Genomic DNA, 24744 nt, shown 5'->3' with positions numbered 1-24744 from the left:
AAGGAAAACTTTAAACTCCAATAACGGTCCCTGGGGCTTCCCAGTCATCTATCTCCACCGGGGAAACTAAGTTATGCCCTGACGTATGCAGATAACCTCCATACACATACACACACACACACACACACACACACACACACACACACACACACACACACACACACACACACACACACACACTCACACCACCTCAGCTCAAATGCACACACATACACACTCTGAGACAGGCTGATGTATGGTTGTAATATGCCCCAGGCGGGCCCGGGCCCCAGCTCCAGCTCCAAGATCCACTTCCAATTAGAACAGATGAGTCCCATTAGCCCAGCCCAGATACTGTCATCCCACACACGCACAGGCTCATTAGCAGCATGACACCAGCGGCCGGCTGACAGACAAGAACTCACTGGTGTTGAATCTAACACACTGATAACCTGCTTTGCAGCTGTAAGCAGGAATGAAGGATTGACATGTCCTGAGTTGCTCTCTGATCTGCATAATAGTAGACACATTTCATCATGTGCATATACAGGATGTACACATAGCCAGCAAGTTAACATTGTCATTCACACACACAAACACACACACACTTGAGTATAGAAACAATTTCCCCCGATGTCTCATTCCTCTTTTCTCATAGTTATTATGTTCCTTCCTAATAAGCAGATGAATTCATTCATCAGACGCGTGCAGCTGAAGTTTTATTGCTATTTTACAATCATTATCGTTATGATTACTGATGAATACGAGTCACGTGTGTCATGAAGCCCACAGAACTAGCTGGGCTACACGATCAGAATAAAAGGGTCCATCAGGTGAGCAGTTGAAGTGAGACGAGAGATTACACAGTCTGAATTTTGATATTTGTAATTTTATGTAGGGGGGGTACGGTGTGTTGCAGTGGTCAGCACTGTTTCTTCACAGCAAGAAGGTTCCGGGTTCAGCCCCGGCTCGGGCACGGGGTCTTTCTGTGTGGAGTCTCCATGTTCTCCCTGTGCCTGTGTGGGTTCTCTCTGGTACTCCAGCTTCCTCCCACAGTCCAAAGACATCAAGAGGGGACGAGGCTGATTGATACTCTAAATTGACTGTAGGCGTGACTGTGAGTGTGAATGGTTGTCTGTTTATATGTGTTGGCCCTGTGATGGTGAATAACACCTCTCACCTGAAGGCTGCTGGGATAGCCCCCCCCACCCCGTGACCCTTAAAAGGATAACAGGTGGAAACTGAATGGTAATTTTCTGTATTAAAAAATCTTAAGTTTGGCCTATAATTTGATTTTTGATTTAGAGGTGTCTTATTTGTTGTGACACTGTCGCTATGTCATGTTAAATCCAGGTGAGGGATGCAAAGTTAGCAGTGTAGTAAAAGCCCCTACCAGTTCTCTCCAGCAATTGATATGGAAATAAATCAACACAGAATCAACAAGCACTAACTTTACAACCTCTGGTGGTTTTATCAGAGAACATTGTTTTGCCTGTTTACCTATAAAAGTAGTCTTAAGACATTTTCACACCAGTCACATTTATTAAATTTAAGCTGTTGAAATATGCAGGAACCTTGGATTAGTCCGTCAATATTCCACAGCTATTCGCTTGTGTACATAATAGAAACAAGGGTTATTTGTCTCACCTCCTTGATCTGAGAGGTTTTGCACGGTCAGACAAAGAGCCTCTCAACAAGACAGTTAACTGAAAACTAACAATTAACACTTCTCTTTATTGAGACAAAGCAGTTATTAAACAATAAACAAGCAGGTATGGAGAATAATAAAAAATAAATTAATTATATATTTTGGTGGAAGAGGTTGTCATTGTGTTTTCTTTACTGTATGTAATGATTTAACCCTCAATTTAGTCTTGCCGGCAGGAAGCAAAGCCCGATGACGATTTGTAATCCCTGACATCTTTTATTTTCCTGTTGTAACATTAAAGCCTTTGAAAGCCAAGGGAGTGACCGTTATAAAAGGCAAACAATAGATGTGGAACAAAGAGATACAAATAGCAATCAGGCTCTGCCTCTTGTCTGTAGAGCACATTGAGGGCTAAAAGTACAATATTGTGTGCAAAGCGCTTTACAGATTTCAACAGGAAGAAAAGAAAGACATGCACACAATTACAATTCAAAGAATTCATCAAATGTAACAACAACCCTCCATACTGAAAATATTCTGTAAAAAGTAAAACAAATAAGACATAATTGGGAAGTAGACAGTGTGCTAAACTTAATAAAATGCTTTTTGATAATCATATAGCGCGCTTGTGCTCTTTGGATACTTCAGGACTTGTTGCATCAGTTAAAATATTGCAGATCTCAGTTGAACATATATAAGTGCATGTCTCCAAGCTTGGAGGAAGACTTGCAAATGACCGTTTTTGTCATAGAACATTTAAGGTGCACTCAGTCTAGTTGCGTGGTTTCAGCGTGATTTCATTTTTGTCTCAAACTGTAGGTGTCTCCCCTTGATCCACTAGCATCCTGCCCCTGAATACACTATGAAAAAGTCTGGTGTCTAGAAGCATCACAGGGCTCACTAACAGCAAACAAACAATGAGTGCACAGGATCTGCACAGAAACGTAACACACCACGTTCCAGCCAATCACCAACAAGATGGTTGGGGGGTTAGTGCGTGTGCATACATTGGGGAATAAGCAGAGTCGATGGAGTTGCATAGTAGCCATGACACTCGTAAGTCATTTTTCAATGTAATAGTTTGTTATTCCTAGCTTACTCTATAGGTCCTAGCTAGCACTAGCATTGATTCCATGAAGGACAAATTCTACAAGAAGTGTCTCTTTCGCATAAGCTCATAAAAAATGTTTTCAATATATCAGTGGTAAGTCATAACCTAACAATCATTTTAAATAGCCATCCATTTTCTTCTGCTTATCCTGTTGAGGGTCCTGGGGGGCTGGAGCCTATCCCAACAGCTTTCAGGCGTGAAGCTGGGTTCACCCTGCACAGGTCACCAGTCCATCACAGGACCAACACATAGAGACAGACAACCATTCACTCTCACAGTCACACCTACGGTCAATTTAGAGTATCAATCAGCCTCGTCCTCTCTTGATGTCTTTGGACTGTGGGAGGAAGCTGGAGTACCAGAGAGAACCCACACAGACACAGGGAGAACATGGAGACTCACACAGAAAGATCCTGTGATGGAGCCGGGGCTCAAACCCAGAAACTTCTTGCTGTGAGGCAACAGTGCTGACCACTGCACCACTGTGCCACCTATCATTTTAAATATGTAAGATGTAATTCATAAACTTATAATGTAAAGATATTGTGTAAAGACATAGAATATAAATTTACTCACCAAACAGTTGGAGTTTGCTCACTCATCTTAGCTACGTTTAGCACGGCACAGATCCACTTTCCATGTCGATGCGCGTTCATGACAGAAACATGGGGGGGGGCATTGCTCTGTTTTTGTTTCTTATTTACAACGAACGTCAACGGAAGTGACGTCAGGGAACAACACTTAGTGCGCCTTTGACATGAAATGCTTTCACATCATCAGAACAATTGCTTTTACTTTAATATTTTGCTTTTGCTACTTTGAAAATCAAGTTCAAATTAACACTAAAGAAGTGCTCGCATCCTTTATTGGGCTGACCAACAATTCAGACCAACAGTTCACTGTCTGTCTGTGATGATTTATGATTGTGGTCCTTGTCAGGGTCTTCATCTGCTTTAACCTGCACCCCCACCTCTACTCCTCTCCAGTTGTTCATGGACAAGGAGAAGGCCGAGGAGCTGTGGCTCAACAGACTCGTGTCTCTGCGACAGGAGAGGCTCATGGGAAGTCCTGTGACCTAAAGGAACTCCAGGCGGGGGGAGGATCCTTCCCCTTCCTCGTGTCACCTCCACCTGTCGCTCACTCCAACGGACTTTGAATCCCTGTCACATTCAGAACTTCTTGATTTCCCTGCTACCGAAAAGAACTTCAGCTAGTTAGCAGTTCTTGGCTGTGACATCATGATCTATTTTTTTTATATTGTGTGAATTGTTATTCAGTTAAAGAATGTGCTGTTCTTGGTTTGACGATTTTTTTTTTTAACTGTCTTACATTCTTTGCAGCGTTTGTCACTCTGTGTTGCTTTGCAAGCTGCTCAATAAATAAAGTAGTTTTTGAGTGAGAACTTGTGTTTTTGGGATGTTACCCCAGGTTGGGGTTGGTCAGAATAATTGAGGTGAGCGATTGAGGTCTACTTAAAATACAAGAGTTTGAAGTCATTTTGTCTGAGAGTCAAAAGGAGTGACTGATCTGATAAACACCATGTGCAAACTGCAAGACCCTATGGTCTCCTCAGGGAACATGAGGCTTAAAGGACATGAGAAGAACCATTTCTTTCAGTTGAGTGACATCTTTTAACCCGGAGTTCTGTTGTGTTATGTTAACTCATCCTTTTAGTCATTAAAGGGTTGGTTCATCCAAAAATGAAAATGCAGTCATCATTTAATCACCCTGATTCTGATGGAAGGTTTGGATGGAAGTTTTTTGGTTGAAAAATTACCTCAAGGAATGTCACAGGAAAAGGCATTGAAGTAATCTCCCTGTAGCACCTTATAATGTAGTATTTCCTGAAAATGTAATAAAACTTGCACTTAACTCCATTGAAAATGTAATAAAACCCAATAATGTAATAACTTCACCAATAATGTAATAAAATAATCTGACTAATATTGTCTAACATTTTTACCGATAATGTAATACCTTATTTCATTATTGGGTTTTATTACATTTCCAATGGAGTTAAGTACAAATTTTTATTACATTTTCAGGAGTTATTACATTATAGGGTGCTACACTCCCTAAACCACTGAAGTGAATGGTGAACAACTATTAAACATAGAAGATAATACATACTAAAACCATAAACTTCCTCCATGCTGCTGGTCTGAAGTGACTGAAGTGTCCTTGCAAAGTTTGTTTGAAAAACATCAGACGCGTCAAGGCTGGAGCCGTCAAGGTGCAGGCAGCCTAAAATCATGGCGGCAGCGATTTCGAACGGAACCACGCTTACATGATCTACCCCCCCCCCCCCCCCACACACACACACACACACACACACACACGCTGCCCTCTGCTGTCTGAACAGCGCCAACTAGCTAGAATAGCTGATATCAACTTACTGTAAACACTAAATATGTGTAGGTAGGATAAAAAAAAAACTATCCCATAGTTCCGTGTGACATAATCACACTTCATATTTACTCATATTTTTGTACCAAACTGGGTAAAAATAGACCAAAAAAAATACTTAGAATAACTTCAAGTCCTGGCTTCATCGGGCCTGCCCCTCAGGTACTTTGAGATCAACTCTGGTCTGTATCAAGAAGAACTTAGATTCTGGAGTCTTAAAGATTGGACTTTGTTGTTTACTGTTTATTTTGTTCTGTGTCCTGCTGCTTTTAATTTTGGGAGAAGATTCAAAGCAGTGTAGAATCCAGACTGAGAACTATTTGTAGAACAGCCAGATGGTAAACCTATACTGAGTCTAGGACACAGTGTGTCACACACGTACACACACACACTCCTCCAAATACACACACACAGCCTTCCAAATAGTCGGTGTTGTAATCTTGTAATAAATAGTATTTTTGAAGGTATGCAGAAGGTAGGACAAAAATGGAACTGTGAATGTTACTGGGGCTATTAACTCACATTTGAGTGCTTGCTGCGTTTGGTACAGTCTTGTGTGTAATTCAGTCGTTTATCCACAGCTGTGGTGTGAGTTTGTGGTTGTGACAGGTACAACCAGCTGCAATACTTACAAGTAACCTGTTGAAATAAAGCAACAGCTAATTTAAACATTACCTGCACAAAAAAAGATACGAGAACAGGAGTTCAGTTGTCATGGCAGCCACTCTCAACTATAGGCCTCGCGGACTGGACGCGCTCAAAGCTTGGAATAACCAGCCAATCAGGGTCCGGCATGGCGTCACATGGGTGGTGTAACAGAGAGTGTGGTGCGGCAGCCTCCATAGTGACAGTACCGATACGGAGCCGCGGAGCTGGCTGGGATTATTTTTATTATGTTGATTTAAATATATTAATCTTATATTTTTTTTTGTTCACAGCTTTAAAATCGTGAAAATGTTCGGCAACAGGGGCTTCAGGGAACTTGATGAAGATCCGTTCTTTGCGTGAGTTGATGCTGTTGCGTAGATTAAATAGACTAGTCAGGGGCGCAATTTAGTGGGATTTTGCAGAGAAAAATGTATTGAAATCGAACTACAAACGATTTCTTTTCCCTTAAACGATACCTTTGGCGTTTTTTTTTTAAATATAACATTCAAACTGGGGTTGCAAGTTTTTTGAAAATTGAAATGTGTGACTTTATAATGTGGAAATGGTTTCTGTTAATTGGAATTTTCGAAATTAAATTCTGAGTTTGACTTTTCCTAAGCATTCTGACTTTATTCTGATAAACATAATTCTGAGGAAGAAGGCAAGAATTGTTAAAACAGAATTTTGGGATTAAAATGAAACTTTTTTTCTAAACTACTTCCAGCAGTACTACAACTACTACTACTAGTGATGATAATAATAATAAGTCTTACCATTATTATTGTTGCTATCATTTTTATTATTATTATTATTACACAAACATGTCGCTGCACAACTTTATGTCTGCACATGTAACTTCATTTGCATAGGCTCAAACAACTTTATAAAGCTGCTCGGTTTAACAATACTGCATTTACCATTACAGCTAAAGAGCTCTCATTACACTTTAGAGAAAGTGTGTGTATTGTTTTTGAGAAGGTATCATGCTACAGTCACATTACTGACCACCTGCTGAGAGGGCTTGACCCCGCTCCTAGAGGAGTGTAAGAGTAGCTGAAATTATTTTAGGAGTGCTACTGATTTCAGTGGCTTCTTTGAAAACATCCATATCAAAAAAAAAAAACCAACTCCAAGGTAGTGCAGATGGTGGGTGGACAATACAGACAAAATGCACCATATTTCTTTTAGCCATAATGTTAGAAATTGCAATATGAAGATAAAACCATTAAACAATGTTGTTTTAGCCACAAGTCACAGTAGCATTCGGTCTAGAGCCATAAAACAAAGTACCATTTAACGCTGACTATCATCAACAGTTGAAGAACTCACCTAATTTTGGTGAAAATGGTTGATTTGCCACCGACCCTAGAGCCAGAAAATAAATAGTCTTCTGTCCTACAGAGTGTATTGGATAACTTGGCGGAGGTATGCCAACACTACCATTCACTGTGCAAAGCAAACTAGGGGTCTGCGTGTACAGAAGAGAGAAGGATAGCTCTATATTTTAAATTAGTGTGGTTTTTTTACCCAAAAAAGGTGGGGCGCTCCTTAAATTATGCTATTAATTTGCCAAACAAAACTGAACAAGAATTAAAAATTAAATTCTTGTGAAAATGCAACACTTATTAATCTAATCCCAGTATAAATAAATGATGTAAAGATACCTCTATTCCACAAAAGTGCAAATAATTTTTCAATAGTCCACATACAGTACACCTAAAGGGAAAACAGTGAACTTGAAGCGTACTTGTAATTCTTTATTATGAAGTGCTGTTAAAGAGGCTTTTTAAAGTATTTCTGTTCCATGTTAACGATCCCTAGAATCGTTCTCTTTCTCTTCCACTCCTGTGCAGGGATCCTTTCCGTGCTCACAGGGATCACATGCGTCAGATGATGCGAAGCTTCTCAGAGCCTTTCGGTGGGTCCTTCATGCCAAGCATTACAGATGGGAGAAACCGTGGTGACATGACTGGACAGCCCAGCTCATCTGTAGCACTGAGGGGTGAACACCGGGTGAGAATATGCACGTTTTGAATCGAAGATATTTGGACTGAATACACAACCGAAATACTGTCTACTGAATAAGCACAGTGTAAGGGAGGGCTGCTAACTTCACCAAGGCAGTAGTAGAAGCTGGCAGCATAAGTGGAGCACCACTCACTGAGGTATGGGGTCATGTTGGTCTCAGGTTTAGTGGAAGGGCAACCCTCTTGGCCTCTCTGGACAGTTATATCTAGCCCTGAGGGGCCCTATTTATAGTGCATTGTTCAACTGACACAGTACTTTCTTCCAAATACAAACTTCTTTAACACTCACATCAAGAGGACCCTGGAGAATTCTGCTCTGCTCAGCTAAAAATGACAGTTCATTTTAGATACTGTTCTTCATTTGAAGATGAAAGAAGGAAATGTATTGGTTATTTCTCCCCCTTAAATTTTGGATGTCATACACAGCTGTAAATATTAACTCCGTTCTGTCTCAGTGAGATGGTTAAAGAGTAGCTGAGGTCTAATCTTTTCCTCAGTGACGTTGTGCTTTGAATTTTTCCTGGCCGTAATGGTAGGACAGCAGCCAGCAGGATACCTTGGGTCGACAACGTTTTGCCTTCCCAGATCAATCCTCGTTATGCTTATCCATTCTTGGAGTGGTGGGAGTTTCAAATCATTTCCTGACCTACAAATGTTAGGGCACGACAGGTTTTTTTTTTTGTTTTCAGGAAGGATGATGCTGACACTGATTTACCCAACCTTTTACCACAAGTTAACCAAGTCTACCATTGCTGATCCGACCACATAAACCCTCTGTTACCATGGGTGGACTAAAATATATGAAACATCTTTAATTTGTCACGAATTGCAGATCTTTCATTATGAAAATGCAAATAATATCCATCCATCCATCCATCCATCCATTTTCTTCCGCTTATCCTGTTAAGGGTCACGGGGGGGGGGGGGGGGGCTGGAGCCTATCCCAGCTGCTCTCGAGTGAGAGGCAGGGTTCACCCTGGACAGGTCGCCAGTCCATCACAGGGCCAACACATAAAGACAGACAACCATTCACACTCACAGCCACACCTACAGTCAATTTAGAGTATCTATCAGCCTCGTCCCCTCTTGATGTCTTTGGACTGTGGGAGGAAGCTGGAGTACCAGAGAGAACCCACGCAGGAACAGGGAGAACATGGAGACTCCACACAGACAGATCCTGTGCCCGAGCTGGAACTCGGAACCTTCTTGCTGTGAGGTGACAGCGCTAACCTCTGCGCCCGCAAATAATATACAAAGAACAACGCTTGCTCAGGTGGTTGAGTGGTTAGTGCATATGTTCTATATGCAGCCGACGCTGGTTCAAAAAATATATATATGTATATACAATGAACAAAAATATAACTTTACCAGTAACATTTTTGTTACTTTCTTGTTAAAGTACAATGTCTCGAAAGGGCAAGAAGTATTCAAAAATAGATTAAAACCAAAATGCCTGACTTCCTGTTGGGTTAACATCATTGCACCAATGGACTTTTTTGTAGGTCTCGTAATTCCATGCGCCTACCACTTTAGCAAATGTATGTCAAACAAGCGACCGTTGAGGATTATTTTGAAAATATCTTGGGGCGCAGTTGAAGTGTTTGTGCAGACCTTTGTATGAAACCTGTAAAATATATACATATTCACAAGGCCTGGTACAAATGGAAAGTTTCATTTGCTTTTGAGCATGTTAAGGCCTCCAAAACAGTCTGAGTAATCAGAATAATAATCCCTTGCGTTTCACTGGAGTTTTTGCGCTCTCTCTCTCTCTCTCGCTTTCTCTCTCAGGCCTTAAACGTAACATAACCAAAAAATAGATGAAAGTTGGCAGTAACTGCTGTCTGGGTTAGCCCCACCTAACAGCTGCCAGGCAAGAGGTTTAGCTTGATTCGTGGAGATTTTTTGCATTTAATCACCCTCAAATCACCTAAACTGAACACTTGCAAGTCTGAGTGTGACCTGCTGTCACCTATTGAAAAGATTTTAGCAAACCTGTTGATGCTTAAATTTGAATAAAAACTGACAAGACTGGCCAAAATTTGGAGAAAATTATGTAGAGCGTTGCCATATTTTAAGGTATTGCATCAAAGTTTAAAATAATACAATGAGGACAACACCACTATTTTTAATAACTTGGTCTGTCAGCTGTTCCTTGTGCTCTTTCACCATCTCAGTGGTGGTTATGTCAACGCGAGATTGATTATGAAGCAATGTCAGTATCAGTAAGGCAGCTATTGACTCGGTCACTGCACTAGTCCCTGCTAAGTCAAATTTAGTCTCTGTCGCCTGCTTTAATCCCACCATCTCATGAGGGCCTGTATATATTTATCCTTGATAATGACTTTCATCAGAAGCCTAGTCTTGATAGCCAGCAACTGGATTGGTCTTAATTAGCAACTACCTAATGCCAGCTGAGGAGAGGCTTCAAATACTTGACTAATGACCTCAGTGACGTAAGTGAACAAGGAGCCACGCTGCAAAATATCCAACCAAACACCTTATTCAGTCTTTATGACATAGATTTGATTTCGTATGTGCTACTCTGAGGAGGAGATGGTTTTTATGATGAATAATTCCGTTTTTGTGTCACACGGCAATAAATAGCTGGGTCACAGCTTGAAGTTACAGGAATGAGTAACAAAATATTCATTACTTGGAAAGGACCAACATTTGACTCCTTAATCTTGAGTCATCAGAGAAGAGTTGTGGATGTGAAATGTCTTGTACTCTTAGTGGAACAGAAAATGGACTGTATGGTAAGATTAGGACACACTTGTTAGGATCCACTTTTTTCTTTCCCTACTAAACTCTGCTTTCACTTACTTGAGGAGACGGAGCAATTGTGATACCAACAGTGTTCATAGCTCTGCCACTTTGTTATTGGCAGTGTTAATGCATGTATGCGTGGCTGTCATGGACACTCTGTTTTCTCATTGTTGCTCTGGTCCATCTGTTTGGCAGAACGTGCCTTGGCAGCACTGCTGAATTAGCAGCTAGATGACAGACAGTTTACTCTCATTTTGCTCGCCAATATCACAGCAACAAATGTGCACACAAACATACACATGCAAAAAACACATGCAGACAGTATTGAAACACAAACACTGTTGCACCCAGTCACAGCATGCTGGCACAGAAAGAGAAATGCACATGCATTCGATCCCTGGTGGGAAAACAAGTCAGCCAACCTTCCAGGGCATCTATGAGCTCTCAGTCCCCTGAGTGTGTCCACTCGCTGCTTCACTATCACATTTCAAAGCTCTCAATCATCAGAGCTTTTTTTGTTGTATAAAAGTACTGTCAAATAATAATCGAACATCAATCAAAGTTAGATTCTGTGGTTTGAACTGAGTGAGGCTGAGGAAGGGCTTCACAAGGTTGTATGGCCAGAGTGAATTGAAGAAATAAACTGTTTCCTCAACCTTAATCACATAATACAACCAGATTTGGTGTCATAGTATTTCTTTAGTTGTCAACAGTAAGAAAACACTTAACAAAATGCCTCCAATTCAGTGGAGGTATTTATTCTACTTGTAGTCCTACTTTTCTAGCACCTCCTCTCTTCCCACTTTAAGTTTAAATCCCACAGTACACGTCCCTGCAGAGTGTGCAGCAGCAAGTTCAGATTGTCAGACCATCGGGCTTGCTCAACCCAGTTCATCTAGAGAAAAGCCCTACCGATGGCGGTGAGAAGATGAGGAATCTAACGAACTTAGTTGAGTCTGTTTCAAAAAGAAAGATCTCATTCCGTGGAGACTTTTTGAAGACCCTTGCAAGCCTTTGTGTTTTTGCTCCAGTTGCAGCACCATCCCAGGGTAACCCAAGAAACATACATAAACTTCCCCATACACCATTACATGATAAGCTGTAAACTCACAGAAATCATCAACAGAGAACCCATCCAATCCAATCCATCGCAGGGCCAACACATACAGACAGACAACCATTCACACTCGCCTACGGTCAATTTAGAGTATCAATCAGCCACGTCCCCATTTGCATGTATTTGGACTGTGGGAGGAAGCCGGAATACCCAGAAAGAACCCACGCAGGTACAGGGAGAACATGGAGACTCCACACAGAAAGAGCCTGTGCCCGAGCTGAGGGTCGAACCCTGAACCTTCTTGCTGTGAGGCGACAGTGCTGACCACTGCACCACTGTGCCGGCAACAGAGAATCCCCGCCATATAATCTCACACATGTATGTCAGCAGTGCTATAATGTATAGCAGTGGTGGTATATGCTGTGATGACCCTGCACCCCCCTGCTTCCACACACATGCACACACCCCAGTGAAACATGCAACAACCCCATAACTGCTATAAACACCGGCACATACTGCACATGCATTTCCACCACAGTTGATGCCACTCCAAAAACTGCAGAGAATGTATTTTCAGAGGATGGAACCAAAGTCCTTGCATTGTTTTCTGTTGACCACAATCCTTTTCATCCAAACAGCAAGAAATCTCTGCGTGTCAAGTACCAAGTTTGAACTTTTTCAGAGAGATGTGACAACACAGATCAAGGTTAAAGACCAAATTGAGAACACAGAGATCAAAGTCAGAGATTAAAGAGTTTTGTGACCTAACCCTAACCCCCTCAACTTTCAAAAAACAGAATAAACCACCATCACCCAGTCATTTTGTCTTTTCTCCAGAAGTTAACATGTGCAGGCCACAGGAATTCAAGTCATTAGGGGGCTTTGATGATACACAACCATCACACTTAACATCAGATTTGACAGTGTATTTGTACAGTGTACAGTGTACTGACTGAATTAATGCTTTAGGATTCTTAATGATGGGATAGGCTTCAGCTCCCCGTGATCCTGTATATGATAAAAAATATAGACGATGGATAGATCATTTTGACACACACCATTATTTCAGGTGCATTCTGACAACCTTGTTCTAGTCATGACTAGATATTAAAACTCCCGTAAATCAAACCAGGTGCCATGGCCCTCAACGCATTCATCCGTGTTTCATATTTGGTGTCATGAAACTGTTAAGTTTAAGCTAAACAGCAAGCTCTGTTTCAGACACCATTCTTATTTTTGTTGCATCTGCCTTCTGGAGTAGATAAATAAGGACAGCCATTCATACTGAAGATATCCATGATCTTCACCCTAAGAGGGAAAATCTTTCTTCTTATTTTATCCATAATCATGGAGCAACATACGAAAGCTCCTGAGCAGGATGTCAATCAGTGGTCCCAACAGACTGAAATAGTATGCTACGGTCCATTGGGTGTAGGTTCCTTATTTTGTACTCTCAATCTATCCTCCACTCAACTCAGCCAAGTCTAAATATAATCTTGTCAGATATGTAACTGGCATTTATTAGTTCATAGATGCCACTCCGGGATAAAATTGGCTATGAGGCTTCATAGACAAGTGTGGTCAGGAGTGTTTTACATCAGCTTGACCTTTTGAAAAGAGCTGAGAGTGCAGCCTTGGACTCTTCAACCCCTGTTAGGTCGCTGTCCGTCCAGCCTTCCACAGCCTTCCGAGAATAAAGCTCAGTTTCAGTGTTAAACCCACGATAATCTCTGGCAATGCAACCCAATTACACATGGCACACAAGTCATTCAACACCCCACTGATTACGCACAATTCCCCTGCACTTCACACCCCAAGAAAGTACACACACACACACACATACACACACACACACACACATACACACATAGCGATAGCTTTTGACATGTTTATCCAAGGCTGCAGGGTTGTAAACACCTGCGTTTTTGTCCCAGAGAACACAACGTCTGACTGAAGGCTGCAGGTTGCTCCCTCCTCCCTTGTCTGTGCTTGATCTTGTAGATGGTTCATGGCCTTGAAGGGCTGCGTGTGACGCCATGTGGAGAGCTTTGATTAGCAGGTCCAAGGCTTAGTGACCGATGTAAGACAAGCTAACAACAAACCAGCTCTCTGCTGGAAATTCACTGGAAAAAATTGCAACAAAAATGCAAACAATAAAATTGTTCTTTTATGTGTGAAAGTTCATGTTTTAACGTGCTATGACTGTACTATATGATAATGACCTAACTGATATTGTGTGACTCCTCAGGATATGAGCCGTTCATTGATGCCCTTTGGCAGCATTGACAGCACGGTCAGTAGGCCCGTCTGCAGTGCTACTCTGCTGTCATGAGATTTGTCCTCTAAACCAAAACTTGCTGTGTACATGCTCTAACACTAACACATTCTCTGTCTTTTGCCTATTGATTTGATGCTGGGTAACCCTCTGAAGAAGAATGGGGCTTTTTGGCTGGAATGTTTTTTCAACTCTTTGTAACGCATGAAGAAGAACATTTCTTTCACGCCACAGTTGCTGCCATGTCAGGTGATATCAGACCAACATCGCTGAGCTCTCAGAAATGCCCCACTCTCCTACTTGGGTATCCCACATTCAACAGGTGTTCAGTGTATTCTCCAACCTCAATGGTTTGAAAGTTCCTGCGTCCCAGTTCTTGTAAACACACCATTAGCTGCAATGCTTGTGTTCTGTTTGTAGCATGGATTGGAATGATGTTATAATGGATCAGTCTATCAAGACTGGAATGTCTGGACTGCCGTCACAGGGTTAAGGTTCTCCTCAAAACAACTGCTCCCCAAAGGACATAAGACTCTGCACTTCACATTCTTTGTAATACAGTGATATTTCTCCAAGTTTGAAGTCAAAAGGATGAGTGGTTATCAAGAAAATGGATGAACACAGAGAGATGCAGTTTCTTGGTAAAGCAACACAAAGAACAAAAGTCACCTAAAAAACAAAAATAAAAAAGAACAAGTTTTTGCATGCTTTGTTATAAATGACATTTGACTGTCCTGCTCACACTGTCGAGAACAACACACAAAGAGGGATGCATCTTGACCAAATGTAATACCCTCACGCAAGTGCAGTATTTTTATACAAATGATGGAGTTGTTGCATGGAAGTGCCATTTGACCAGGTGACATTTGAAGCTACTCTTCTATGTCCGTGCAGGACATGATGCGGAACCCTTTTGGTATGTTCGACAGCCTGACTGCAAGCATGAGGAACAGGATGGATGAGATGAACAGAAACTTTGTGAGTTCACAAAAGTTTGTCTTTTCTTCTTTCTCCTTTGGTGCTTCCTCAAAACACTGTTGGGGAAGGCGTTTTGAACTGGTTTTAGGGTTACGGTGATGGTTAAAAGGATATTTCAGATTCATTGAAGATGGGTTGTATGAGGTAGTCATACACAGTACAGGTTTTACCTTCCATAGATGTGGGTTAGCAGTACTTCGGTATAGAGAGCTGGGAACAGCTCCAAACACCCCCCTAAATAAAATCAATATCCATTTTCATGTAAACTATATTTATAACATTTTGGCTGTTTTTCTTTCTTCATCAGACATCCATTTCTTTGTCAGATCAGCTGTTTGAATGGTAAAGTGCTGCTGCAGAGTAATACACTGTGTAGGAATACAAGGAAGTGCTACAACAAAAAATTGTAGAGCATGAAGTGAGTGGCAAGAATAGAAATACTTGGTACATTTTCAAGGACATTTATTTTCGGACAAAGTTTGTATGGTGAGTAAAATAATTCAAGGTGATGCTGGTCCCAGCTGTCATGCTGACCCATATTTCATGATGGTAAGACCCCTACCCTACCATCTCATACAATTTCATTACAATAAATCTGAAATGCCCCTTTAATGTTAGGGTAAGGGGGTAGGTATTGCATATGAATGAATTAATATATTAATGGAAATGATGGGTTTCCATGAAGATAGAAACATCTATTTTGTGTGTGTGTGTGTGTGTGTGTGTGTGTGTGTGTGTGTGTGTGTGTGTGTGTGTGTGTCAGGAGAACACGGGAATGGATTCAAACACTCACTCATTTAGCTCCTCATCAGTCATGACATATTCAAAGGTTGGAGATGAGCCTCCGAAGGTCTTCCAGGCAAGCTCCTCAACACGTCGCGCCCCGGGAGGTGTAAGTACCCCATCAGATGTGTGATAATGCACTTGAATTAAAGAGTAAGACCGATAGATCGATAAATAATGTTAACATCACACTGCTGGAACATCCTAGTGTGAATGATCCCTTTGCTGATCAGTCAAATCATTCAGATGTGTACATGACAGATGGTCCTGAAACTGGCACCCTTCAACAGAATGCAGCCGTAAAATGACGTTTATTAACAGACACACTTGACGAGTCAAACACCCACCCGTCCCATCGGGACAGTCCACCTGTCTGCCACTTCCACTCTGTCTTACCACCAGGGGGCAATATTAATTGAAATAAAGAGTTGAACAACACTAATTTACACTTAGTAGATGGCTTCTCCTTGCTGCCTGCTCCAAATTGTCTATCTAATATTTTATGAGTGTGAAACAAATCTGCACATGTGTGAATTGTTGGAATTAATATCCTTATGGGTTCATAATGTTTTCTTGGCAGATTAAGGAGACCAGGCGAGCAGTGAAAGACTCAGAAAGTGGTCTGCAGCAGATGTCCATTGGTCACCACATCCAGGACAGGGGCCATGTTGTTGAGAAGAAATTCAACAAGAAAACAGGAGAGAGGGAGTTTAACCAGGACTTCCAGAATATGGATGAATGTATGCTAGTGATTTACAGACTCTGTGCAGTTTATAATCTATGTTCTGATCTCTGACCCCCCACAGATATGCAAAAACCAATTCTCATGCATTCCTCCTCAAACACTTAATTACATCTAAGCGGGATTATTTAATAAGCCTGGGAGACATTTTATTTTTACTTCTCTGTGCATTCCATTCTCGTAAACATACTGAGAAATTTTCAATGCACAATTGAATAGATTTTGTTGGTCAAAGGTCATTAGTCCTTGTGAATGTAATATCAAGATGTTTTTCCTCTAAGTAAGGCACAAAATATATGCAATATGCTTTTAGAAGAAACACCAAAGGGTTTCCTTTTTGGTTTCTGTAATTCTCTCAGTATTTAATTGGTCACACATCATGATCATTATCCTTTTTGTTTCACACTCTCGATGTTTGTATAACAGTAGTGTTGCCTAATAAAAGCTTCATCTTTCACCTCCAGCGGAAGCACAGTCTTTTGATGACGAGTGGCAACAGGGATTGTCAAAGTTTCAGCCATCTGCCCCCATGTCTCGCTTGGAGCCCCCCCGGCGACATGTTCAGTGGGCGGCCCTGCCCAGTTCTGACCAGGCCCAGAGGTTGGTACTTCACGCTTGGACCACATGTACTAGGGAAGATGAAATACTGTTCATATTTCAGGATCAACTGATTATTACTGATAACAGACACATGGTATTCTATTCATTTGTTTGTTTTGTTCTTCCACAGAGAACAACCACAGGCCCAAGCTGCAGGTGAAAGCCAGATGGGAGGCTCTGGCTCCACAAAGCAGTAAAATCATCATTCTATTTATGCCAAAGTGCAGCACTTGTTGTTTGAGGGTCAAGGCAATGACATCACAAAGCATCTTAGCTAGCCACAATTCTGTCCATCATCCTTATGCTTGGATCAAAACTATCAGTACCACAATCCTGTTGGTCATCTCGGATCCTTTGACCTTCAGCCTTGAGGAACCAGAAGTGCATGAGCCAAGTTTGAGTCTATTGGATGAAGAATTGCTGAGTTAATTGAGATGTACAGACAGAATGACAGACAGAGATTTCTTGCTTTATCAGTTAGATAGTCAGAACATCCAGGCGATTGCATGAAATGACATTAATTTAAGCAGTGGTTGCGAAGTTTGGAGGGGTGTGGAGTTTTGAAAAATTCCAATGGTTGCTCAGCATTAGATATTCAAATTGATACGAATTACACCCCAAACGCTTCAATATTCCAAAATTCCTGTGTTAATGTCCAGTTAATTTCAGCATGGGTCGTGGCATACAGGTTTAGGAAGGCACTGTCTGGAAGCCAGGAATTATATGTGTCCAATTTCTGCCTGTTCATTTTCATACCATTAACCTTTGCAGTTGACGGGCTGCAGAACATCTTGATAGAGTTACAAAGGGTCATTCTGCAGGAAAGTAAAGGGGTCAGTTTAAAAAGATGAATATGCCCATGCATCATGAGGAATACATTAGCCTGTAATCAAGGGTCAGAGGCATTACTTACTCTATATTGTTACTTATTGAAAGGTCAACAGAGTAAGTGTTCAAAGTATGAGGCGGGCCTCGAGACGGTTTCAGGGGAGGCTCGGTGACTGGAGGTGAAAGAATATTCGTAATGGGCGAACATTGTGTAGAACAGCCTAAATGTACGGGACGTGGTTGAAGTTATGGTTCAGAGAGAATTTAGTTTGGGGGAAATTTTAACGTTTTTCCTACTTTCCAAGAGTGTGATAAATGACTCAGGACAGATTTCATGTTGCTGGTGTACTCTGAGGGTAATAAAGCAGTCATATTAAGCCGATGGGGCCAGCTAGTCAACTGTCTATGGAATGAAATAACTTAATAAGCTTTTAATGTATCCAGGAGCTTAACTAGTTCCAAACTTTGTCAAAAGGGACGCCCACCATCTCAGTCTTTGAAAACCCCATACTCAGAACAGTTTGAATTCTGCTCAAGGTATCGTCTGCTTCTCACATTATAACATTTTTCAAAAGCGACTAGACACATTGTAGCAACTTGTCTTATTTGAAAACCACTAATGCACTTAGATGAGGTCTACATCTTGTTTGTAATTGTACTGTGTAGTACCTGACATACTTTAACTAATGTAATCTTTGTAAAAAGCAAACTAATATCTTTCCCCTTTTTATTGTTGGGATTGTTTTTCATCTAATGAACTCAGTGCTGCAGAGCACAAACTCGATTCTCATTCATTACAATTTGTTCTTGTATATGTTTTTCAAGCTTCAAAAATAAGGTTTGTCAGCACAGACTGTCATCTAACAATAAAAATTTAAAAATAACATGAATCTGGTGTTGTTTTTTGTATCAGCTCTCAAACAAAGGAACCTTTATAAGCACTGGCAAGAAAGAAAGTTAGACTCCACAACCGAATAGCTCTTGATCTCTTCATCAACTGTTAGTGCAGTATATTTTGTAGAGAACCCGGTGTTGTGCCTGTTTGGAACTGTCCTCAGGTCACATTTTTGACTCTTAACACTAATCAGCAGCTCAGATTCATCTGAAAGTTAACACAGCTGCGAAATCCACCCCGGGCTCCCCATTCAGATGCTTTTGTGTCAGATTATATTCATGCCTTTCTTCACTGGATAAGAGGGATATATTACCTATAAAGTACAGCTCAACAAGGATCCAAGTCAAAATTTTGACATTTAGTGTAGGAACACAAAGCATACAGACAAAACGTAACCCTTTGTAGGTTCACTAAATGAGGATGAGGAGCCACTGAAGAGCATGCTTCAGGGTACTGCATGTGACGTGAGATAGGAGGAAATGTGTTGTACAATCCATCCATCCATTTTCTTCTGCTTATCCTGTTAAGGGTCACGGGGGGCTGGAGCCTATCCCAGCAGCTTTCAGACCAGAGGCGGGGTTTACCCTGGACAGGTCGCCAGTCCCTCGCAGGGCCAACACATAGAGACAGACAACCACATTCACATTCACAGTCATACTGTACCTACAGTCAATTTAGAGTATCCAATTAACCTAGTCCCCTTTGCATGTCTTTGGACTGTGAGAGGATGCCAGAGTACCCGGAGAGAACCCACACAGGAACAGGGAGAACATGCAGACTCCACACAGAAAGATCCCGCGTCCGAACCGGGACTCAAACCCAGAACCTTCTTGCTGTGAGGCAACAGTGCTGACCACTGCACCACTGTGCAGCGTCTTGTACAATCATGGAAATAAAAAGAAATCTTGTAAAATTATGCAGGTGGCTTTCCAGGCCACTGTCCTGTTGCTTCATGAAATCAACATTGTCTCCTCTATCAGTGTTTACCAGGATACTGATTTTACACTGCCCTTCTGGGATAAATACCTCTACTTTTAATCTGTGTACATCTACACATTTTTTTTTTCAAGAGGACACCTTGTTGTTCCTTGTCATGTAAAGGATGCCTTACGTATGCTGCTATAGGCTTAGACTGCTGGGGGATCTCCCATGGTGCACTGGGCTTCGCTCTCCTCCTCTCTGTCCTCCTATATTTGTCATCCATAAATCATACTCATACATATTACTAACTCGTCTTCTTCTCCAGAGCCTTCCGGCTCCCCTTATCCCAGATCCCAGGTGCTGCTGGAGGAGGATGCAGACCTGAAGAGGATCAAGCTGCCACCCGTAGCTCCACCCACTCATGTCCCCGTCTGTCCATCAGTCTCTACCTTTTCTCTCTCTCTTTATCTCTGTCCCTCTCTTTCCTTCTGTATATCTGTTGTCCTCCATTATCTGTCTTTGTCTCTGCCCCGCTCTCCTGCTCTCTTTCTCCCCAACCGGTCAAAGCAGAAGTATATAAATGTATGTAATTCCCCCATTCTATTTAGACACTACAGGCCCTACATCTACATTGGCATCCCAGCAAGTATAAATCATGCTTTCACAACTTTGGTATTACAATAAAGGTTTTAATAGTTCATACAAATCATCTACAAAAGTGAATATTGAATAGGCAGCTCAAACTCTGTCACCACCTGCTGGTCATCTTTGAAACAAAAACTAAATACACTGGTTCTTAAGGAAGAAACGGGATCTAGGTGAAGAACATGTAAGAAAATGTAAATATGGGACAGTCCAAAGTGTGACGTGGGATGCATAAAGAGCTGGGATAGTCAACCAAGGACTACATGATTCCCTGAGGCTGTCCTTTTCCTGCGATCTTCTTGGAGCACTCTAGCAGAGCATTGTGGATATCTTTGGCACAGGAGATCTGAGATTTGATCATGCCAAGGTACTGGGCATAGGACATGGACTCAGTCTGCACTGTGTCTGGCTTGGTGGCTGTTGGAACCAGGTTCGGTGAATGTTTGGCGCTGTCGATGCTCTGGGAGAGGCACTCGTATGCCAGCCGCTGCACAAACGACAGAAACACTTAAAGTTTGTGTAGACTTCAAACTTGGTGTACATTTCTTGCATATAGTACATCAGACATCAAAACATTTCTTGTATTTTTTTACAAGATGTGTGTCTTAAAACCTAGGTGGTCCAAGTGTTTTAAATTTTCTTCATTTGACGACACGGTGAGAAATAATGACGAATAACAATTAGAACTAATCTAAATCTCCTTAAAACACTGTTTATTTTGCATTATTGCACATGTCAATGTATCTTCACTTGTTTGAATGGAAATGATGTATAAACATCTTTAAATTTCAGGAGATACCATCTAACAGCAATGCACCTGTGAGAATTCCATTTGCACCATGGAAACCTAAATGTGATAGAAATTCACTGAGTCTTTTGCACCTTGTTTAAAATCTATGTAAAGATGGTGTCTCACTCACAACCAACTAAATGTTAATGTTCAGTTAGAATCATCTGTGATGACACTTAAGCGTCATTAAAATGGGACCAGGTCACTGAGCAGTTTAATATATAAAACACAGCTTCTGTCCTATCATAATATGTTAGTAGATAATGTGGATTTGAGGTTTACCAAACACAGCTCCAGTTGATCACAAAGGGCATAAAACTCCTCCAAGCTCTTGTCAAAGCGCTGGACAGTGGCGTCGCTGCTTTTACTAAAGCAGAAGAGACAAATATGACTCTTTTTTTTTTTTGGAAGATGACTGAAAAAATGATCTTTCTTTCCCAATCTAATGCTGCAAATAAGGTACTTACATGCCGTTGTCTATTGTTGTGTTGTGAGCCAAATTCAAGGATGCAATCTTCATTAGGTTCTGTTGGAAAATAGCTTAAATCAACATTATTCCAAATCTGTAATTTTATCACTGCAGAAACAGATGTTGATCAAAGAACTCGTTAGTGCACCGACTTCACCTGCTTTGTGTTATTCCAGGTACTAACTTGACGTGGAATTAATTTACCTGTAGACTTTCTTTCAGTTGTGGAATAAGCATTTTAAATCTATGAACCGGGTCGAAGTCTTGTTGTTGACTCAGCTGCTGCTGCTGTTGTTGCTGTAATGAGGCAGACTGTTGTAATCCAGTTTGAGAAATCGGCCCACTGGGCTGCTGCTGTTGAGACGCCATCTTGCCCGAGTGCGACTCATAAACCGGAAATAGAGTAACGCTCGCATATCCGGTTCGTTGTTTGCATCGTAAAAGCATTCCATTTATTTTTAATTTCTTTGTGTCGTGTTGAGAAGAATATATTTGAAACATTTCATGTTAACCAAGCATTTGAAATCAAATCTGATTATAAAATTAATCACTTTAAAATGACACTTTTTCCTATTCAATTTGTTTTGTTCTTTGTTTTTTTTTGTTTTTTGTTTTTTTTAATGAAGACACAAAGTTTATAGACACTTAAAGAAGGGAGCTGGAAGAGTTCTGAAATGAATATATTAAATAAAGAGCATAAGTGAAAGTTTCAGGAGCTTTTCCAAAATCTATAAATTGTATTACATTTCTAAAAGGTGTATCTAATATTTTGTCAATCACATTTATATGAATTAAGGTGGCAACATTTTAGGAACCGATCCCATTATAAACTAGCACCATTCAACAGCACCTCATATTATAATCCTCAAAGAGAAATGATTAAATTATTTACTCGTCTGTCATATAGTCATTTTCCTTCGAGGACAATGAAATGCGTGACAATTAATCTGTATGATTCATCTGATATTGTATGAATCGTTGTAGGATAGGCGAATCAATATAAACACTGCCAGGTGTTTTAATGGTTTTTGGCTGATCGGTACGATTCAAGTTTTTCGAGATCAAAGGATCCATCGAACATTTATTTTGTCACTGCTTGTTTAGTCTAACATTCTGTTCCAACGTGGAGAATTTTATCAAAAGGAAAACAGGACAGTCTTTACATCTGCAAGAAAAGGATGTTTTTCTTTATTTTGATGACAACCAAATCAAAAAGGACTTCATCTTCTTTATACAACTTGTTTTATTTTTAGGCAAATTTCATATTCATAAGAGGAAATCATCCGACAGCAAACTAAGCTTTACAGTTTTCTTACAGGAACTTCATCAGTACAGCACCATCATCAATAGATTTAGAAACCCAAAAGCCTGAAAAACGACCTTTATTTTGGAAAAGTTTTTATGTGGTTGATGGTTTTTCATCTCTCTCTCTTTTTTGGATTATTTGTCTTAAGTGAAGGTCTCTTTGTATTGCTTTACGTTTCTTGGTTGTTGTACCCAAGGCTGAACAGCTTTGTCCTGTATAAATGTATTTGTTAATAAAACTAACGCAGTAAAAAAAAAAAAAGAAGAAGTAGTTTTTCCTGAGCAGACAGACAGACAGACATTTCCCTTTCCCGTGGTTCCTGAACGCAACAACAGTCGCTCTGCGAGGAGGCAAAGAAGGAGGGCCATGCGCAGTCGCAGTGCCCCAACAGAAACCCCGTAGTCTGGCACAACAGCAAGCGCCATTCGGTTATTGCAACTTTATCCAAAATGGCTGGAGCTGATGGAGACGATTCTCTTTACCCTATCGCGGTTCTCATTGATGAACTTCGCAATGAAGATGTTCAGGTAGGAAGATTAGCTCCCTCCGAATTTGACATTTATAATGCAGTTTACCGTTAAGCTTCGTTTGAAAGATTTTACTTAGTATACGTGTGATTACTAACTGGCTAACTAGCAACCATGCTAAGGTTCCTGGCCAAGGCCTATCACGATTTTCTGCTGGGCGCACCCTGGCCCCTATTTTTGATTTATAGTAATGATTTACTGCAGTCATTGATAATAGTAGTAACGGTTATCATAGTTATCTTCATCTAACTTAATCTAATAGCCAGAATGGTCAGACAATCCGTTGAATTTGGTAAACTAAAAGTAGTTAGTTATTCGCCACTGGCGTCAAAACGCCTCTCAAGTAACGTTAGCCAAATAGCTATAAGGCTAACAATAAAGTTGGCAATGACAACAGCAGAATGTGTAAGGCCGTATTGGGTTAAAAACAGTTCTTCTATTTTTCCATCGAATTTTTAGTTTGCATTGCGAATGCGATGTTTTGTTCAATTTAAATCTTTACCGCCATTTGAAGCTGATGTTGACTGAGGTAACATATAGACATCTAGAAATGTTAATGTATTTGCGTCAGGTTGACAGAGTAAGATTACTTATTGTCACTTACACTTCTAAATTAATACATTTTAATTATATTTTGGTACAGCTACGACTGAACAGTATTAAGAAGCTGTCCACTATTGCTCTGGCCCTTGGTGTCGAGAGGACTCGCACTGAACTACTTCCTTTCCTCACAGGTAACTTGTCTGTCCTTCTACACAATACATGCATGATGCAATGATATTCTTCTCACGGGATTTGCATTTGGAAGTATAATATCTTTTCTACTACTTAGACACCATCTATGATGAAGATGAGGTCCTCTTGGCCTTGGCTGAGCAGCTTGGCAATTTCACTATGTTGGTGGGAGGGCCAGAGTATGTCCACTGTCTGCTTGTGAGTTGTTTTTAAATAAGTTATTTTTGTTGATGGAAAAGAAAAAGGATTTTTTTGTCTATTGTGTGTTTGAACAGATTTGCTGTGATAATTGTTGTGAGACAAAAAAAAGGCACATCTTTAAGATCAACTTAGAGCTTGGCAAATACAGGAATAATACTAGGAATTGAATGTATTATTGGATGGACTGATGGATGATACCTTCAATACCCCAATTTAGAGCGTTGTATATTATGTAAATTTGGCAACTGATGTGTTTTAACTCGCATTTAGATGCATGATACATTTCATCTTTGACACCGTGTTTTGAATGATGCAGTTGGACTGCACATTAATTGATAAACTGATCAATCATTTAAAACTGTTAGTATGCAGACATTTAATATTATTATATTATTATCTGTTTGCAT

At 40.7% G+C, this 24744-nt stretch overlaps 4 protein-coding genes across 6 annotated transcripts in view; 3 read left to right on the top strand and 1 right to left on the bottom strand.

The window, feature by feature from the left end:
* rsrc1 (arginine/serine-rich coiled-coil 1) overlaps positions 1-4390 on the top strand; it is a 119342-nt gene extending 114952 nt beyond the window's left edge. Inside the window, exon 10 of one of the 2 annotated variants that reach the window (XM_086216210.1) lies at positions 3725-4390. In XM_086216210.1, coding sequence (XP_086072336.1) covers positions 3725-3817 — 93 coding nt within the window. In that variant the 3' untranslated portion in view covers positions 3818-4390. Of the gene's footprint in view, positions 1-3677 lie in introns of both variants that reach the window. The other variant, XM_086216211.1, reaches the window with a different exon arrangement.
* A 1340-nt stretch (positions 4391-5730) lies between these two features.
* Positions 5731-18696, top strand: mlf1 (myeloid leukemia factor 1). 2 transcript variants are annotated; one of them, XM_086216208.1, is made up of 8 exons: positions 5731-6148; positions 7646-7805; positions 13891-13935; positions 14812-14895; positions 15659-15787; positions 16259-16418; positions 16885-17020; positions 17151-18696. In XM_086216208.1, exons 1-8 carry the CDS (start codon positions 6099-6101, stop codon positions 17215-17217), a joined length of 831 nt encoding a protein of 276 aa, XP_086072334.1. In that variant the 5' UTR covers positions 5731-6098; the 3' UTR covers positions 17218-18696. The 2 variants fall into 2 exon arrangements, with proteins under 2 accessions (XP_086072334.1, XP_086072335.1); XM_086216209.1 differs by lacking the exon at positions 13891-13935 and having other exon boundaries at positions 5987-6148; positions 17151-18694.
* A 1642-nt stretch (positions 18697-20338) lies between these two features.
* med29 (mediator complex subunit 29) lies at positions 20339-21979 on the bottom strand. The gene is made up of 4 exons (XM_086215168.1): positions 21773-21979; positions 21567-21625; positions 21382-21466; positions 20339-20796 (listed from the first exon to the last, which is right to left on the bottom strand). Exons 1-4 carry the CDS (start codon positions 21935-21937, stop codon positions 20569-20571), a joined length of 537 nt encoding a protein of 178 aa, XP_086071294.1. The 5' UTR covers positions 21938-21979; the 3' UTR covers positions 20339-20568.
* A 1244-nt stretch (positions 21980-23223) lies between these two features.
* ppp2r1bb (protein phosphatase 2, regulatory subunit A, beta b) overlaps positions 23224-24744 on the top strand; it is a 13865-nt gene continuing 12344 nt past the window's right edge. The window contains exons 1-3 of the mRNA XM_086216207.1: positions 23224-23401; positions 24045-24135; positions 24234-24334. Coding sequence (XP_086072333.1) covers positions 23324-23401; positions 24045-24135; positions 24234-24334 — 270 coding nt within the window. The 5' untranslated portion in view covers positions 23224-23323. The remainder of the gene's footprint in view (positions 23402-24044; positions 24136-24233; positions 24335-24744) is intronic.

The sequence above is a fragment of the Aulostomus chinensis genome, chromosome 10 (genome assembly GCF_037954235.1).
Source record: "Aulostomus chinensis isolate RoL2024-O1b breed Wild chromosome 10, RoL_Achi_v1.0, whole genome shotgun sequence".
NCBI lineage: Eukaryota > Metazoa > Chordata > Actinopteri > Syngnathiformes > Aulostomidae > Aulostomus > Aulostomus chinensis.
Note: the sequence above shows the minus strand (reverse complement) of the source record. Positions and strands in the feature narration are given on the sequence as shown.